Source organism: Moschus berezovskii, chromosome 8, assembly GCF_049115385.1.
Source record: "Moschus berezovskii isolate FMDL1 chromosome 8, NW_MosBer_1.0, whole genome shotgun sequence".
Lineage (NCBI taxonomy): Eukaryota > Metazoa > Chordata > Mammalia > Artiodactyla > Moschidae > Moschus > Moschus berezovskii.
Genome location: NC_142467.1, coordinates 94211570 through 94227838, shown reverse-complemented (window position 1 = coordinate 94227838; position 16269 = coordinate 94211570). Strand labels below are relative to the sequence as shown.

Below are 16269 nucleotides of genomic sequence, written 5' to 3'. Positions count from 1 at the left end.
CAGACACTGTGTGTCAGGTACTGCTCTTGTGGGGCTTACAGTCTAGTGGACAATATGTGGACAACAAATATGAAAAGCAACCAGAAATCTTTCCTGTAAGAGAAAAGTAAAACAGGGAAGAATAGAGGATGTCGTGGAGGACCTGGAGTTGGCGAGGAAGGGAGTTTGCAGAGATATGGGGGCAGCATTCCGGGCAGAGGGTACGGCCCATGCAAAGGCCCTGGGTGTTTTGGGAATAGTGGGGAGTCCTGTGTGGCTGGAGCAGAGTGAGGGAGGAGGTGAGGGCAGGGAGGGGATGGGAGGAGGTGCAGAACCTTGTGGGTTGCACGGGTAGGGGCAACTATGGCTTTTAGCCCAGGGAGGGCTGTGGACAGAGGATCGGCGGGACCTGACTCAGGTGCCCACCAGCGCCCTCTGGCCGCTGTGGAGGGAACAGACTGAGGGGATACCCAGGGGGAACAGGTGACTGCTCTGGTCTGGATGGATGACGGTGAGCTGGACTAAGGTGATCACCATGGCGGGGGCGAGTGAGGAGTGAGAAGTGGGTGGGCTTGGGATAGACTTTGAAAGCTGTGCTGACTGAGGCTGCATGTGAACAGGCAGGGGAAGGGAGTCAAGAGCAACTCTTCCTACATTTTGGCCAGAGTGCGTGGAAGGACGGCGCCACCATCAGCTGAGATGGGGGAGCAGGTTTAGGGAGAAATGGGGAGCAGTGCACAAAGATGCTGGGGACACTCTGAGGTGGAGACACCCCCACACCCCAGAACAGCTGGGCACCCAAATCAGGCGCTCAGGGACATGGTGGTCTGGAGGCGTGAACCTGGGCCTCCAGCATATGGGTGGTGGGCTGCACTGACCAACAGTGTCCCTGGCACCCCCAGAATGGCTCCAGTGAGAAACGGGAGGTCCGGCAGTTCCAGTTCACGGCATGGCCGGACCACGGGGTGCCCGAGTACCCAACGCCATTCCTGGCTTTCCTGCGGAGAGTGAAGACTTGCAACCCACCGGACGCGGGCCCCATCGTGGTCCACTGCAGGTACCCGGCCCCCGCCCCTTCACTCCCAGCCCCCTTCTGCGCCCTGTCCCCCATTCTCCCCTGGCCCTCGGGTGCCCCCTGACGGCCCCCTCCATCTCCACAGTGCGGGTGTGGGCCGCACAGGCTGCTTTATCGTCATTGATGCCATGCTGGAGCGGATCAAGCCGGAGAAGACGGTGGACGTGTACGGCCATGTGACGCTCATGAGGTCCCAGCGCAACTACATGGTGCAGACGGAGGACCAGTACAGCTTCATCCACGAGGCCCTGCTGGAGGCCGTGGGCTGCGGCAATACGGAAGTGCCTGCCCGCAGCCTCTACGCCTACATCCAGAAGCTGACGCAGGTGGAGCCAGGCGAGCACGTCACTGGCATGGAACTCGAGTTCAAGGTGGGTGGGGAGGAAGGTGTAGAGGATGCTGTGCTTGGGTGGGGGAGAGAGGGCTGAGGGGGAGACCAGAGTTCTTTCCCTCCCCCCCCATTAAGGGGACTAGAGGTAGAAGGGCTGGTGTTCCCCTGCCCGCCATGGCCCCACTAGCCCTCTGGCTGAAAACACACAGCCTGCCCCACCCAGGGAAATTGGGTCCCCAGATGGCGGCTGTCCTGATGTCGTCCCCTCGCCTCCACAGCGGCTGGCCAACTCCAAAGCCCACACATCCCGCTTCATCAGTGCCAATCTGCCTTGTAACAAGTTCAAGAACCGCCTGGTTAACATCATGCCCTACGAGAGCACCCGGGTCTGCCTACAGCCCATCCGGGGCGTGGAGGGCTCCGACTACATTAATGCCAGCTTCATTGACGGTTACAGGTAAACCTGGCCCTGGATGCTAACGGGGCTCCAGTCCTGCAGGGAGAGAGCTTGACAGACCCTGGCAGCCCCAAGCAGTCATAGCTGAGGTGGGGGGACTCCTTAGATATGCATTTAACCGATGACTACTGGCTGGAACACAATTACATCTGTCCATCTCTCTCAGAGGAAAGCATCAATCTGGGGATGATGCCCCCCAGGGGAAACTTGATAGTATCTGGGGATGTTTTTGATGGTTAAAATGGGAGTTGAGAGAGGAGGGTTACTATTGGTATCTAGGGCTTCCCTGGTGGCTCAGATGGTAATGAATCTGCCTGCAATGCAGAAGACTCAGGTTCAATCCCTGGATCAGGAAGATCCCCTAGAGGAGGAGACGGCAATCCACTCCAGTATTCCTGTCTGGGAATCCCCATGAACAGAGGCACCTGATGGGCCACAGTGCATGGGGTCACAAAGCGACACGACTGAGCGACTAACACTTTCTAGTGGGCAGAGGCCGGGGATGCTCCTGGACACCCCACTGGGTACAGAACAGGGGCCCATCGCAGTCATCCAGTCCCGAACGTCAGTAGTGCCGAGGTTGAGAAGCCCTGAGCAAAGGAGGGTGTTCTGGGAGTGGGCAGCTAAACGTAGCCCTGCAGGGGAACCTGGCCTGACAGACAATGAATTTAACTTAATGCCCCTGGAGGGGGCGGAAATTGAAAGCAGAGATGCCTGCAGACAGTCCCACAGCTTCCTCGAGAAGCTGGAGTGATTCCGAGGCTGGTGGTTTCTCCAGGTGCAGAACAGGATTCTTTGGGGAGTTGAACCAGATAGGGAGGGAGATGATGCTTGGGCCTGGGTCTCCCTGGGGCCCTAGACTCACCGCTGCCACCGCCTCACCTCCCCGCTCACAGGCAGCAGAAGGCCTACATTGCCACACAGGGCCCGCTGGCGGAAACCACGGAGGACTTCTGGCGCATGCTCTGGGAGAACAACTCGACCATCGTGGTGATGCTGACCAAGCTGAGGGAGATGGGCCGGGTGAGCTGGGGACCATACAGGGCAGGGCGGGGTAGGGAGGGGCCGGGGGCCATGGAGGTGGGGATGGGTGGGGGCAGGACTGACGCAGCACCCACCTCCCCAACAGGAGAAGTGTCACCAGTACTGGCCGGCCGAGCGCTCCGCCCGCTACCAGTACTTCGTGGTGGATCCTATGGCGGAATACAACATGCCTCAGTACATCCTGCGGGAGTTCAAGGTCACAGACGCCCGGGTAAGTACGGGGACAGACCCTCCAGGCAGCTCACCGTTCCCCTGCTGGTCTGGAGATGGCTTTCCTAGTTGAGGAGTGGAAGCAAAGGCCCAGGGGTTGGTGGAAGAGGAGTGAGTGGGCCAGCTGGATAATCACTCCCACCACCAAGTAGGTGGAAGAGAGGTCATGACCCCGTGGTGTCCCCATCAGAGCACATGTCACACGACTCACTGGGGGACATAGTCCAAGGCGACCGTGTAAAGGGAGTAAGTGGAGCATTGGCTGGGAAGCAGCGTTAGAGGGCTGAAGGCAGGCTGGGGGAAGGGTGATGGGTTGATGGTGTCGAGTAGTGGCCGCTGTAGATGGGAAAAGAGTGGTAGACAGTGGGAGGGAGGCAGGTGCAGGGAACTGGAATCATTGTGTGGAGAGAGAGGAGAATGGAGAGAGCAGACGGTGTTGGCTGGAGAAGGCCCAGTGGAGGCGGTGGTGCTGGGTGATAGGAGAGGGCAGGTATTATAGATGGGGTCTGATGAAGACTGTTAGGTGACAGAGGATAGAAGTTAGTGCTGGAATTGGAGACTCCATGGGCAGAATGATGGGGTGTGGGAATGTCAGTCCAGATGTTACCAGTGGATAGTGAACCCTGACGGACAAAGCACTGCTGGTCATCGTGCGTGGGTAGTTCAGGATGGCACCATTGGATTGGTTGAACGGGTGACTGGAGACTCAGTTGGGTGACAGAGGGTGGTGAGCGGGATGGTCTTAGGTGAAGGGAAGGTGGGATTGGAGACTAGACTGTCCGGATAGAAGAGGATGGAGAAGCAGTAGAGCATGGAACCGTGGCTTGGTGAAGCGCGATGTGTTACCAGCAGGGGATGGAGAAAGGTGAGCTTGGAAAGGGCAGATGTTTGGCCAGTGGCAGATGGAATAAAATGGAGAGGAAATGACTTGAAGAGTAAAAAGACTGATGAACATTCAGTGACAGGCAGTATTGTTAATGGTCCAAGAAAGAGGAAGGTGGGATTGGAGAAAGAAAATATTAGCTGGTGGAGGATGGAGACCATCCAAATCACATGGCATCACTGGACTGCAACATTTAATGTAGAGACTGTGAATGGGAAAAGGTCAATGATGAGGGAGGGAGGGTGGAGAATGGCAGTGGTCCTGACACAGTGGAGTGTCTAATGGTCCTTGGAGGGGGAAGGATGATGGGTTGCTAAGGATGAATTGTGGAGAGTGGTACCACTGGGTCATGATAAATGAAAGGCGGAAGAGAGCCATGATGATGGGTGGCACTGCTTGGTAGTGGGAAGCGAGTACTGGCGAGATAGGTGGTTGAGTGGTGGGGATGACGATTGGAAAGAGAGATGGATAGTTGAGTGGTGGGAGTAAGGAGTAGACAGATGGATGGTTGAGTGGTGGGGTGAGGATTGGAGAGGTGAGTGGTTTACTGCTGGGGATGAGGATTGGAGAGATGGATAGATGAGTGGTGGTGATGAATGGACAGATAGGTGGTTGAGTGGTGGGGATGAGTACTGGGTAGATGGAAGGTTGTTTTGCGGATGAGGATTGGAGAAATAGATGGTTGAGCATTGGGGATTAAGATCGAAGAGGTTGAGTAGTGGCGATAGCATTAGAGAGATGGGTGGTTTAATGGTGGGAATGAGGGTAGGAGGGATGGAGGGTGATTGTTGGGGCTGAGGATTAGAGAGATGAACGGTTGAGTGGTGGGAATGAGGATTATAGAGACGATGGTTGAATGTTGGGGATGAGGATTGGAGAGGTGAGTGGTTGAGATTTAGACTGTACAGATGGATGGTTGTGTCATGGGGATAAGGATTGGAGAGATGGATGGTTGAGCGGTAGAGATGGGGAGAGTTAATGGGAGGGGGCATCACCAGACGTTCAAGGATTGTGAACTGCCGTAAGTGGATGATGAAAGTTAGGAGGCAAAGGTATCAGGTACACAGGTAGAAGAGGATGAATTTCCAGTGGTGGCTGGTGGAAGATGGCGCCCTTGAGTGGTGAGGGATAGGAGACTATAGGGCTGGTGAGTGGCCGAAGATGATGTCCATGGTGGAAGGTGGTGCTGCTGGAAGGTGACGGCATAGGGACGGTGCTCTTTTACTCTAAGATGATGAGAGAGGAGGTTGCCAGGGAGATGGAGAGTGGGTCAGGAAGGGCAGGTGTTGGCTGCCCCGTGGGACGGTGCAGAATGGAGGATAACACACCACAGAGGTGGTGGTGTCACTCTGGCCGTGCTGGATGGGTTTGCAGCTGTGCAGAGAGCAGCCTTTGGGGGATGGGGGCGAACGATTGCCACGTGAGATGGTGCTGCTGGATGATGACGTTAAATGGTGAGGAGGATGGACTGGCAGCCTTGGGTGGCAAAGACGAAATTGGAGCATCTCAACGAAAGACGGTGTGGGACGCGGAGGGTGAGGGAGGATGGAGAGTGGCGTCGGTGCAGCTTGTGGTTGGCGAGGGTGACTGCGCTGACCTTGGTAACGGGCCCGGCTCGCTCTCTCGCTCCGCTCCAGGACGGCCAGTCCCGGACTGTCCGGCAGTTCCAGTTCACAGACTGGCCGGAGCAGGGCGTGCCAAAGTCGGGGGAGGGCTTCATTGACTTCATCGGCCAAGTGCACAAGACCAAGGAACAGTTTGGCCAGGATGGCCCCATCTCTGTCCACTGCAGGTGAGCTGCCCGTGGCGGGAAGCTGAGTCTTTACGAGCACAGCCTCGGGCACTCCCTCTGGGCCTCTTTCCCCATCCCCGGGGGCAGGGGGCTTCAGAGCAGGCAGGATGGGAATTGGGCAGCTGAGCCAGGCTCCCCCACACGCCCACCCCCTGAGCTTACCTGCACACTCGCCCTGACAGCGCCGGCGTGGGCAGGACGGGCGTCTTCATCACGCTCAGCATCGTTCTGGAGCGGATGCGGTACGAGGGTGTGGTGGACATCTTCCAGACAGTGAAGATGCTGCGGACCCAGAGGCCAGCCATGGTGCAGATGGAGGTGAGGCGGGGGAGCTGGGGGAGAGGGAGGTCAGCTCGGCCTCATGCTGATGCCGCCACCAGCCTGTGTTCTCACCTCTGTGCAGTGGGCACGGCCACCCCCCACTCCCGGGGTTGTCGAGGGTAAAAGGTCCTCAGCCCCTCCTGCTTTGGGCTGACCCAAGAGTAAGCCGAAGGCCAGAGCTGAGAAGCGTCGCTCGGAATGAACGAGCCCCCCAGGGTCTCAGTGAGGGCCAGCTCAGCCAGGACCCTGGCAGGGGTCATGGGCCCTGAAGCCAGGCCCAGAGGCCCACCATCATGTGGACAGTGGGCACCTTTGCTTTGACCACACAGTGTCTCCAAGTCATATAGCGGTTTGAAGTGGAGCTGGGATTCGTACCCCAGTCAGTCTCATCCTCGACCCTCAGAAGGGTCCACAGTGGAGCTGAGTCCGTGGAGGGAACAACTGGGTTGGGAGCACTGTATTCCCCCATGCTCTCAGCCACCTCATGAGCAGACCGTACTCTAAGCCAGAGTCAGACCCCCGGCGGGTGGAGGGGGAGCTGGTCTGTGTGCACCCATTTACTGGGTCCGTTCTGCATCTGGCTTGAGACCCAGCAGTGGGTGAAAGATCCCCCCTGTTCTCACAGAAATGCTCCAGGGATGAGAAGAGGGTCTGAGGGCAGGGGCCCAGCCCAGGAAAGAGTGGGGTCACTGCTTTTAGAAACCACCAGATCCAGAAGCTAGGTTAAATGCATCCATAAGCTCCCCCATCTCAGGCAGTCAGAGCTGGAGTGGCAACCTCGCAGCCCCCAGGGGAGTGTCACAAGGGGCAGGGATGGCCAAGTGACTGCATCCTAAAAGACAAGTAGGATAGGACCCTGCGGGCCAGCTGAGGACGGGGAGAGCCCAGCATAGGTACAGGATCGAGGGCACAGCTGCTCTGCAGTGTGATGGGGAGCCCTGGGCAGCTGCAGAGGTGCTGACCGGAGCCTTCCCCGCTCCCCTCACCCCCTCACTACACAGGATGAATACCAGTTCTGCTACCAGGCGGCGCTGGAGTACCTCGGGAGCTTTGACCACTATGCAACCTAGAGCCAGGTTGGCCTGGCCCAACTCCACCGGCCCCTTTGCCTCCCGTGCCGGGTGGGCCCCCCGAGGCCTGGACCCCCTCCGACAGCCAGGGCAGGAGGCGGCAACAACGTTTCCACAGCCGAGGGGTCTCCGGGGATGATGATGCAGCCCCTCAAGCCCCCTGCACGGCCTCAGCCCCTTCCCTGGGCCGGGCCGCCGCCTTCAATACTTGGCACAGTCCTCATTCCCTTCTAAAACGAGATTCCACAAGGAGAGGTTCCGGGTTGGGGGGCGGGGGGAAGGTGAACAAACCAGGGCTGTTCCCAAGAACCAGAGGTGGGCAGGGGCTGGGAACTTGGCCCCTGGCCCTCCCCACCGGGCAGCCTTCCTGCCCCGCAGCCTGGGGGCCACCGGGCTGGGGGGGCAGGAGTGGGGTGGAGACAGGAGTCAGCTTTCTTTCAAGACTCAGTGTAACTGTATCCGGTGACATTTCGTCTTTTTTTTTTTTTTTTTAAATAGTGTATTTTTTTCATTTTTTTTTTTTAAAGAAGAAACAAATAGGGGGGAAACAAAAAAGACTTAACAGTCAACGGATTTAAAAAGAAAACCTTGGCTTATTCCTATTCTGTTCACAGACAGTCTGTTTTTTTCACCGTAACACGTTCTCGCGTGCCGGTCGTGTTCATGGGCCTGCGCGGGCTCAGGCTGACCCCTGGCTTGCTTTTTTTTTTCCCTTTACCTACTCCGAAGGTGTGCCTCGGTCAAAAATAGGGCCTTTGCCTCCTGATTTTTTTTTTTCTTTTTAATTTTTTGCTTTTCCTTTTTTAATTAAATTCTCAAGACATATCAAGGAGGGTGAGGGTGGGGCAGTGGGGGGACTCGGGCCCACCAGCGTCGGTTGTCGAGCCCACAGGGTGGGCACTACCACGGAGGAGGTCGCAGTGACCCCCGCCCCCAGCAGCCCGAGCACCCCTCGCCATCTCCCACCTCGAGGAGAAGGACTGAACACAGTGGGAGGTTCCTACTTCTCGGGGGGGAGAGAGAGGCCATGAGCTGCCCCAATCGGGGCCCCACCCCCACCCCTGAGCAAGCGAGTTTTTCTCTTTGTACAAGAGCAGAGCTGCTGTTGCTTTCAACACTGTTTATTCAAATGGAAGCAGCTGGGTGGTTTTCCCACCTCTGTGTATGTAGATATATCGACTTTGTATTAAAGGAAGATCGTCTGACCCCGGCCGTTGGTGGAGTCTTTGTCACCCCACCCCCTGTCCATCCAGTCTCCCTGGGGAAGCCGGGAGCCTGGAGAACTTGAACACAGAATCCAAGCTCCCTGCAGGGGCTGCCCCATTGATAATGGTTACTCATGTTGATAATCATGACCATCTCTGAGTATCTACCATGGGCCAGCCCACTGAGGGGAATCAACCCAATTTATAGATGAGGAAACTGAGGTTGAGAGGGGGCAGGCACCAACGAAAAGTCACACAGCGGTTTGAAGTGGAGCTGGGATTCATACCCGAGTCCGTCTCATCCACGGCCCCCAGAAGGGTCACAAGGGTCGGCAATAGAGCCGAGTCCATGGCGGGAAGAACTGGGTTGGGAGTGCTATTCCTGCCCACGCTGTAGGCCACCTCATGAGCGGGCGCTGCTCTCAGCCGCAGTCAGACCCTGTGGGGGCGGAGGGTGAGCCGTTCTGCGTCTGCACCCTTCCTTTCTCCAACATCTGGCTTGAGACCCAGAAGTGGGTGAAAGATCCCCCTGTTCTCACAGAGATGCTCCAGGGATGAGAAGAGGGTCTGAGGGCAGGGGCCCAGCCCAGGAAAGAGTGGGGTCACCACTTTTAGAAGCCATCAGATCCAATATCAGTAAGTATGTAAGTCAATGACATGATCACCATCATGGATACACTTAGTCAAATAGATTTACCAAACCCTAAATCCCCCATCCTTAAAATTCTCAAACACACATGGAACATTTATAAAAATCAGCACTTACTTTAAAAAAAAACCCAGCAGTGGATATCTTCATAAATTTCAAGAAACCAATGTTGGATAACCTGATCTTGACCACAGCAGTAGATTTTGCAATACTTAGCCTCCCCTGAAAAGGCTGAGCCACCAGGGAAACCCATGCCAGTGCTCCAGAAAGTGTAAATACCCCGAACACAAACTTTGTCCCTAATAACATCACTTTGAAACATTTAAAGCTAAAACACCCGTGAACAGAACTACAGTGATGCTGGATGCTAAACCTAATTCAGGAATGGAAAGACCAAGCTGACAAGAAGGATCTTGAGATGCACAATGCAGTAGCAAGCTTCAGCCAATAGATATATGCAAGGCTTTATACCCAGCAATGAAAAATGTACATTCTGTCTAAACACTCAGAGCTCATCACCAAAAAAGGACCACAAATTAGACCAGAGAGAAAAGCTCAATGTTCAGACTTTACTCCCTAGCCACCAGTAATAAAATTATAAATCAGTGATGATATCTAACTTTTCAAATCCACAATAGGTGGAAAGGTTCAAACAAATGACTTAGAGATAAATCACACATGAACTATAAAGTATTTAGAAATGAATGATAAGACCACTGCAATGAAAGCCTTTGGAATGCAACCAAAAATGTACTCAGAGGTAAATTCAAAGTCTAAGTGCATTTATGGAGGGAGGGAGAACACTCATTATAAGTGAAATAAGTAGCCAAAGAAAGTACTCAAGGGTATATGTAGACTTATATGAATTTATGAGAAAAATAACTGAAAACAAACTAAAGCTTTCAACTCAGGCACCCACAAAAGGACAAACAGATCCAAGGAGCATCGAGGGGAAACATCTTTAGGGCAATCAGGTGTTAGTCAAATGGTAAACTACAGCAGTAACAACAAAATAATAAAAAAAAAAATCTGGATTTTTTTTAAACACCTATAAAAGAAGAAAACCTTTGGCACAAAGACAGCACAGATAACATCACGGATGACAGAGGAACTAACAGCGCTCAAAGAAGTTATCTTAAAGGCGGAGCGTATACCGCACATATATAACTTCGTACCACTAAATGCTGGACTTCGCAGATGGAGCAGTGGTAAAAGAACCCACCTGTCAATGCAGAGGATGCGAGAGATGAGGGTTCAACCCCTGGGTCAGGAAGAGCCCCTGGAGAAGGAAATGGCAACCCACTCCAGTATTCTTGCCTGGGGAATCCCATGGACAGAGGAGCCTGGCGGGCTACAGTTCATGGGGTCGCAAAGAGTCAGACACGACTTGAGCACACCACTAACTGTTTCAAATGATAAAATATGGGGGGGGGGAATGTAAGAAAGCAAAACCAAACCAAGTCATTAAAAAGTGAATAATGTTCAAAAACACTGAAACGATGGTCAAAGATCTATCCCCCATACAAGGCACTTTCTCAGATGGTTTTTCAAGTGAGTTTTGCCAAATCTTCAAGAGAAAGATAATTGGCATCTTTTATAAGCTCTGTCAGCTTGCAGAGGGAAGAAAGAGATAGTACTCAAAGTATATAGGACAACTCAAGGAGGGCAGGGGGGAAGTACTTCTTGCTCATGTGCCTAGATTCAAAAAGGCTAAGAAAATACTAGCAATGCAAATCTTGTTGTTATTTAGTTGTCCAGTCATGTCTGATTTCTTTTGCGACCCTATGGACTGTAGCCCGCCAGGCTCCTCTGTCCTTGGGATTCTCCAGACAAGAATACTGGAGTGGGTTGCCATTGCCCTCTTGCAGGGGGATCTTCCTGACCTAGGGATTGAACCTGTGTCTCCTGCATCACGGGTGAATTCTTTACCACTGAGCTACCAGGGAAGTTCAATGCAAATCTAGCATCTCATTAGAAGAATAGGATGTTATGACTCAACAGGAAGGATTTATGGAATGCAAGGATGCTTTAACATTAGAAAATCCACTCAAATAGAAGTGAGAATAAGTTGCTACCTCAGAGAGCAAATCTACAGTGTCTAATAAATTGAAGACACTAAATCAAGATACCTTGACTCAATAATTCCAGTCTTAACACATCTTACAGAGACTTGTCTTGAGCAGATGTGCCCAAGGAGACATGCAGAGGTTTGTCGTAGAATTATTTGTAAAAACTGAAAAAATGTTCACTGTATAATATTTTTATTATAAACAAAAAATAACAAAACCTGGAAACTTTATTTTATAAAAGATTGGCATTGACTTAAATATCCACCAACAGGAAGTGGGTGTGAAGATGGAGAGAAAGAAACCCTCCTACACTGTTGGTGGGAGTGTAAGCTGCTGCAGCCACTATGGAGAACAGTGGAGAGGTTTCTTTGAAAACTAGAGTTTCCAGATGATCCAGTAATCCCACTTCAGGGCATATACCCAAACGAAGCTATGATTCCAAAAGATACTTGCACACCTATGTTCATAGAACATAGTTCACATAGTTCACAGAACTATGTTCACATAGAACATAGATCCCCTGGAGGCGGGCACGGGAACCTACTCCATTATTCCTGCCTGGAGAATCCCCATGGACAGAGGAGCCTGGCAGGCTACAGTCCATGGGATTGCAGAGTCGGACACGACTAAGCAACTAAGCACACAGCACATACAATAGAATATTAGTCATAAAAAAGAATGAAATAATGTCACTTGCTGCAACAGGGATGGACCTAGAGATGATCATATTAAGTGAAGCAAGTTCAGAAAGAGAAAGACAAATACCATATGATATCACTTATATGTAGAATCTGAGGGTGTCACATAAAGTGAAAAAGTCGCATCCGACTCTGAGACCCCACTGACTACACAGTCCATGGGATTCTCCAGGACAGGATACTGGAGTGGGTAGCCTTTCCCTTCTCCAGGGATCTTCCCAACCCAGGTTCAAACCCAGGTCTCCCGCATTGCAGGCTCAGAGGGTAAAGCATCTGCCTGCAATGCGGGAGACCTGGGTTTGATCCCTGGGTCAGGAAGATCCCCTGGAGAAGGAAATAGCAACCCACTCCAGTACTCTTGCCTGGAAAATCCCATGGACAGAAAAGCCTGGTAGACTACAGTCCATGGGATCGCAGAGTCGGACAGGACTGAGCGACTTCACTTCACTATATGCAGAATCTAAAGTATGACACAAATGAGCGTGTCTAGGAAACAGGAACAGACTCAGAGGACAAATCTCGTTGCAGAAGGGGAGGGGTGGATTGGAAGTCTGGGGCTAGGAAATAAACTATGGTGTATAGGATGGGTAAACAACAAGGTCCTGCTGCATAGCACAAGGGATATATTCAATATCCTGTGATAAACCACAATGGGAAAGGATGTGGAAAGGAGTATATATGTGTATAACTGAGCCACTTTGTTGTGCAGCAGAAATTAATTCAACATTGTAAATCAACTGTACTTCAATAACATTTTAAAAATAGCCACCAGCAGAAGTGCATGGATGCTCAGTAGCTCAGTTGTCTGACTCTGTGACTCCATGGAGCCCACTCGGCTCCTCTGTCCATGGAATTTTCCAGGCAAGAATACTGGAGCGGGTTGCTATTTCCTCCTCCAGGGGATCTTCCTGACCCCAGGCTTGAACCCATGTCTCCTGCACTGGCAGGCAGATATTTTTACCGCTCTGGGAAGCCCAACCACCAGCAGAAGAATGTCTAAAGAACTCTGTGTGGTCACACAATGAAATAATACTCAACAGTGAATACAAAGCAGTTGGAACAGCACCACAATATAAACAAATCTCTAATACACTCATCAAAAGCAAGCAAATCACAGGAAGAAAAGTTAATGTAACTCTATTACAGACTACTTTAAAACACATTGCTGCTGCTGCTGCTAAGTCACTTCAGTCATGTCCGACTCTGTGTGACCCCATAGACGGTAGCCCACCAAGCTATATATTAGAGATATATGCAAGCAGCAAATATATAAAAACTCATCTATATGGCTACTACCCAAAGCAATCTACAGATTCAATGCAATACCTATGAAAATCCCAATGATTTTTTTTCCTGCAGAAATGGCAATGCTAATCCTATATAGAACTGCAGAGGACTCTGAGTAGTCAAAATAATCTTGAAAAGGAACAATAAAGTTGGAAGACTAACATTTCCCAATTTCAAAACTTACTGCAAAGCAACAGTAATCAAAACACTGTGATCACAGCATAAGAGCAAACATATAGATCAATGGAACAGAAATGAGAATCCAGAAATAAACCCATAAATCTAAGATCTATAGGTTGACAAGGGCACCAATGCCATTCAGTGAGACAAGAACAGTCTCTTCAGTGAATGGCACTGGGACTGGATTTTCACAGGCAGAAGAATGAAACTGGCCCCTGTGTGCAGGCATGCTCAGTCATGTCTGACTCTGCAACTCCATGGACGCAGCCCGCCAGGGATTCAAACCCACGTCTCCTGTGTCTCCTGCATTGGCAGGCAGATTCTTGACCACTAGCGCCACCTGGGGAGTCAAATTGGACCGTACCTCACACCACGTATGAAAATTAACTCAAAATGCATCAAAGAGGGCTTCCCTGGTGGTCTATCTTCCTGCCAACGTAGGGAACGTGGATTTGATCCCTGGTCCAGGAAGATTTCACATACTGCGAGTCAGCTAAGCCCTTGTGCCACAACTACTGAGCCCACATGCTGCAACCACCGGAGCCCAAACACCTAGAGCCCATGCTCTGCAGCAAGAGAAGTCCTGGCAATGAGAAGTCCGCAAATTGCAATTAGAGAGTAGCCCCCGCTCTCCACAACTGGAGAAAGCCCACACTCAGCAACGAGGACTCGGTGCAGCCAAAAACAAATCAATAAGTCTTAAAAAAATTTAATTATTAAAGAGTTAAAACTATAAAACTCTTAGAAAAACTCATCTCTAAACAAATTCTGGATAGCTGTTCCCTCTGGGCAGGAGTAAGGGAAATGCATTCAGCAAAAGGCACACATGTAAATCCAGCTCAATATGTGTTTTAATTTTTAACGTGGGTGTTAAGGATATGGTGTTCATTATATCACTTTTATATATCGGGGAAGTGAGAAAATAAGAAATCAATCCATGGCAAAAAAGAGAGAAAGCCCCAAAGCTTTTGATTTAAAAAATAATAAGCAAATATTCCATAATTTGATAAAGTAACTTGACAATACTGAAATTTTAGAACAAAAATTGGCAAAAATATTTTCGGCTTTGCAGGCCAGAAGGTCTCTGTTGCAACTACTCAGCTAACCCACTACAGCACCTAAGCAACCACAGACAAAACACATGGGCACAGCTGTGTTTCAATAAAACTTTATTTACAAAAACTGGATTTGGCCCACAGCTTATAGTGAGCCGGGAGTTGGTGATGGACAGGGAGGCCTGGCGTGCTGTGATTCATGGGGTCGCAAAGAGTCGGACACGACTGAGCGACTGAACTGAACTGAAAGTGAGCCAGTCTCTGCTCTAGAAACACATCCAGTGAATTCAGAAATGACACCAAGGAATGTCCATGATGATGACAATCATTTCATGTAATACTATTGCCTAGAAAATCCCATGGACGGAGGAGCCTGGTAGGCTGCATTCCATGGGGTCGCTACCAGTCAGACAGGACTGAGCGACTTCACTTTCACTTTTCACTTTCACACATTGGAGCAGGAAATGGCAACCCACTCCAGTGTTCTTGCCTGGAGAATCCTAGGGACGGGGGAGCCTGGTGGGCTGCTGTCTATGGGGTCACACAGAGTCGGACATGACCGAAGTGACTTAGCAGCAGCAGCAGGGACCCCAGCCAATGCAATAAGAACAAGAAATGCCATACAAGTATGAAAAGAAGCAGACAAATATTTCATTATCATAAAAGATAGGACTGCCTACCAGACAACTTGAACAGATCATCTTAAACTGTCCTGTAAGTAAGAGGAAAATCCAACAAAGTGCCAGTTACAAAGCCACCATGAAAAGTCATTGGCCTATTTCTGAAGTTGGTGCAGTTCAACTAAAAACATTTTCAGCCGTGAAAGGCTCTGATCCAATTTCTTATCAACTGCTCAACACTCTCATATTTAAACCTTTGTGACTAGAGACTCACAAGCCAGAAGAAATGTAATTTTCCACACAAAAGAGAGGTCTGCCATTCTCTTGCACTTTGCACTAGAACCTGACTCCCCCCACAAAGTCAGGCAGAGTTCATTTTCTTTCCTCTACCCTTTGTGAAGCCAGAGTTAGATTTCTCTCTCTGGGTTACAAATACTTGTTCGAGGGGCGGGATTTTAAAAGTCTATTTTTGTATCACTAAGATATGCACAAGTATTACCTGGCATAAGTTAGCTTTGAAAATACATATTTCAGAAAAGAAAACAAGCAAAAAAGGAAGGAAATACTAAATAATAAAGTTAATGGATGAAAAAACAGGATATTTGCATAGTCTCTAAGTATCTCCATACAAGATACTTTTTAATTACAAAGGGGAAAACAGTAACTTTACCATAGAGAAACCTGGCTAATAGGACATTAACCAAGTGATCAAGGTCAAAACCCCCACAGATGGGACATACCAACATCATTTGTCTCCTGATACATTGACTCAGAAGGACACAATATCACTTTTGTAACATTCTTGCCCCAAAATGCACCACCTGTGTATAATCATGAGTACAGAAAAACTCAGCTTGAGGGACTTGCTACAAAATAACTGACCCATACTCTTTCAGGTACCCAAGAACCTAAAAGACAAAGAATAAGAATCTAATCTATAGGGACTTCCCTGGTGGTCCAGTGGTTAAGAAATCTGCCTGCCAATGCAGGAGCCAGGGGTTTGATCCCTGGTCCTGGAAGATCCCACTTGCTGAGGCAACCAAGCCTGCATACCACAACTGGAACACGTGCTCTGCAACCAGAGAAGCCATCACAACACAAAGCCTGCACACAACGAAGTATAGCCCCTGCTCACCACGACTAGACAAAGCCTATGTGCAGCAACGAAGACTCGGCACGGCCAAAAAGTTTTTTAATAAATTCTAATCTATCACTTAGGAGATGTGATGACGAAATGCAACATGGGGTCCTAGCTTGATTCTGGACCAGAAAAAGGACTTGCGAGGCAAACTGCTTACGTGTATTTGAGTAAGTTCTGTCGTTAGCTGCTAGTATTGTGTCTGG

The 16269-nt window shown here is 50.5% G+C and overlaps 1 protein-coding gene across 5 annotated transcripts in view; it reads left to right on the top strand.

Moving 5' to 3' along the window:
* PTPRS (protein tyrosine phosphatase receptor type S) overlaps nt 1-8367 on the top strand; it is a 110873-nt gene extending 102506 nt beyond the window's left edge. For all 5 annotated transcript variants that reach the window (XM_055428983.2, XM_088838908.1, XM_088838907.1 and 2 more), the window contains 8 exons: nt 882-1036; nt 1140-1425; nt 1664-1842; nt 2739-2865; nt 2972-3097; nt 5617-5771; nt 5954-6089; nt 7094-8367. In XM_055428983.2, the coding sequence (XP_055284958.1) occupies nt 882-1036; nt 1140-1425; nt 1664-1842; nt 2739-2865; nt 2972-3097; nt 5617-5771; nt 5954-6089; nt 7094-7162 (1233 nt within the window). In that variant the 3' untranslated portion in view covers nt 7163-8367. The remainder of the gene's footprint in view (nt 1-881; nt 1037-1139; nt 1426-1663; nt 1843-2738; nt 2866-2971; nt 3098-5616; nt 5772-5953; nt 6090-7093) is intronic.
* Nucleotides 8368-16269: the final 7902 nt, after the last annotated feature.